Genomic DNA, 2,813 nt, shown 5'->3' with positions numbered 1-2,813 from the left:
TCCTGTACAATGTCATGAACCCCCGTCCATAGTTCATCAGGCACTCTATCAGATCTAGTCCCTTAAATTTATTTGTCACCTCTACTGTATAGTCATAAGAGATTTGATTTAGGTCATACTGAATGGTCTAGTGGTTTTCCCTGCTTTCTTCAATTTCAGTCGAATTTGGCAATAAGGAGTTCATGATCTGATCCATAGTCCACTCCCAGTCTTGTTTTTGCACGCTATAAAGCTTCTCCATCTTTGGCTGCAAAGGATATAATCAATCTGATTTCAGTGTTGACCATCTGGTGATGTCCATGTGTAGAGTCTTCTCTTGTGTTGTTGGAAGAGGGTGTTTGCTATGACCAGTGTGTTCTCTTGGCAAAACTCTGTTAGCCTTTGCCCTGCTTCATTCTGTACTCCAAGGCCAAATTTGCCTGTTACTCCAGGTGTTTCTTGACTTCCTACTTTTGCATTCCAGAAGGGTTCAGATAGAAAGAAAAGATAAATGTTTCAATTTGTGTATAAAATATAGTTTTCCCAAATTGCTGTCGTAATTAGTTTCAGGGGAAGGCTTTTTTTTTTTTTTTCCTTACACCTGGAAAGCACATATTCTAACCAGCAATTTTTCAGACACAAACCATAAACGTTATAAGCATATTCATCAGTCCTTCTGTTAAGCTTTGTGAAGTCATCAGGTTTTCCATTAGAATCCTTACCCAGTTCAGAAAGTGATATTTATCCGAAAGTCATTTCTGTACATCTTCTTGAAGAGCAAGTATTTTTGTGAAAGTTTATTAGTGCTATGACAATATTTTGAGATAGTAATTAGAATAATGCCTGATAATATTTTGCCCAAACATATCAGAATTTTAGGAGCGCCGTATGGTTTCTACGATATCTATATTAGTAACATTTACCATACAATATAACCTGAGACTTATTACTCACTTGAAATACTTCCCATGTCATTCTGTATAGAAAATGAGCCTAATTAGCGTAATATCTCTCTTTGGGGTGTTTGAGAGGCCCTCTGAAGCATCCCAAAGTTAGCTAGAAATCAAGTTCTTCATTACAATGACTTAGGAAGTTTTGTCAACAAATATCAAAAAGGTTTAGAACACTCAGCCACATAGGATTATAGGTCATTGTGAAACAATAGCTTTTCATATAGCTAAAGGAACAATAAAAGATTTCAAAACAGATCATTTAAGAGATAAAGAAATTTAAATCTGTTATCCAAGGCAGTTCACCATCTGAAGAAAAGCTGTCATCTTAACAGATAGAAAAGCTAAATTCAAGTTTTGCAACAGTCAGAAAAGCAAAACTCAAAGCTAAATATGTTTTACCTTATTTAAAAGGCAAACTTAATTAAATTTATTTTATACTTATTTTAAACCATGTACAAAACTCACTTCTCATGGTTCACTTTTCACAAACCTGATTACTTTCTGTACCCATTATTTTGTTCTTCCATCCTAAAAAGCCACCTGTAAGTCAGGCTTACTTCCTTTTCCCTTCACAAAATTCAATTCCATTCCTCATACCTTCTTTACTGAAAACACACTTCGTACTTTCCTTAAGAAACCAAGAATTGACCTTTTTTTTTTTTTTTTTGGCAAGTTGGTCCATTTTTAATACTGAGTCAAAAGAAGCTGTTTTTGGCCTCCCCCGTCCCTTTTTATTGAGGTTAACATAGTTCAGAATTTTAAGTAAACCGTTGCTGTAACTGGGTAAAGTTGCCCCAGGTCCATCCTCCAGGAACTGCTGTCATTATTGGCAATGCCATCCAGTCTTCAAGGGGGATATCAGCCTGGATCTGCTCTGTAATTATTGCAGAGCTCCAATTTGCTTTATCAGTGCCAATAGTTCCCCTCACTCATGAATATTTACTAGATCAGTGCATCCATCTATGCACTCTTTACCGATGAAGACCCAAGGTACCGTTCTGGCTCCTGTGAGCTGTTGCAAGTAATCTTGTATCTCAGTGGTGTTGCCGTTGGCTGTGATATCGACACATTCCAAAAGCCCTTGTTTGAAGGCCAGTTGACTGAGGGGTTCCTGAGTCCTTCTGCAGTAGGGGTAGGTTGGCTTGATGAACACAACCAACCTCCCAGACTGGATCTTGCTGTTCATGAATGCTTGAGACATGCTGCCTCCCCCGGGAGGACACCTTGACTGCCAAGAACTGACTTTTATATTAGCATTTTATAGATTGGTGAGCATAAATACCAGTGATAATTTCTAAAATCTTTGCTTTCTTAGAACATTTTAGGATGGCACAAAACAAAATGAGGGCAAAATGAGGACTGTAGCCCGGGAGGCAGCATCTCAGATAGTTCTGAAAGACTGCTTCAAAGTGGCATTGGAGAAGGTCAATATATAAGGTTTTGGTGAATGGGAAGTTCAATACCATGAAGCACTTATTTTTACAAAAGGTTTTTTGTTAGTCATGAGGATATGTCACCATAAAGGGATTTAGGGCTCTAGATAGGAGGAGATGCAATGATTGAGACCATAAAGTCTGTTCCTAAAAACATAAAAAAAAAAAAAAAATCCAGCTGTCTAAAGAACCATCTCACCAGATGCCCTGGAGCGTGGAGTGCCTCACTCCACAGCTGTTGAAGGGCAACAGCTATAGGATCATGGGGTTCACTCTCCGTAGTGGCAGACAGCAAACGCCTTTGTTGTTCAGTCACTGGCAGTGCTCTTGGTTAATGCCACTTTGTAGTTGACAGGTGTTTGCAATGACCAATGTGTTCTCTTAACAAAATTGTTAGCTTTCCCCTGCTTCATTCTGTACTCCAAAGCCAAACTTGCCTGTTACTCCA

The 2,813-nt window shown here is 38.5% G+C and overlaps 1 protein-coding gene across 1 annotated transcript; it reads right to left on the bottom strand.

Moving 5' to 3' along the window:
- Positions 1-1,754: 1,754 nt before the first annotated feature.
- On the bottom strand, positions 1,755-2,471 carry LOC129632048 (glutaredoxin-1-like). The gene has a single exon (XM_055553484.1). The coding sequence runs from the start codon at positions 2,131-2,133 to the stop codon at positions 1,858-1,860; it is 276 nt and encodes a 91-aa protein (XP_055409459.1). The 5' UTR covers positions 2,134-2,471; the 3' UTR covers positions 1,755-1,857.
- Positions 2,472-2,813: the final 342 nt, after the last annotated feature.

This window comes from Bubalus kerabau, chromosome 17 (assembly GCF_029407905.1).
Source record: "Bubalus kerabau isolate K-KA32 ecotype Philippines breed swamp buffalo chromosome 17, PCC_UOA_SB_1v2, whole genome shotgun sequence".
In the NCBI taxonomy this organism is placed as follows: domain Eukaryota; kingdom Metazoa; phylum Chordata; class Mammalia; order Artiodactyla; family Bovidae; genus Bubalus; species Bubalus kerabau.
The sequence above is the reverse complement of the archived record's forward strand: the minus strand, read 5'-3'. Positions and strand labels throughout refer to the sequence as shown.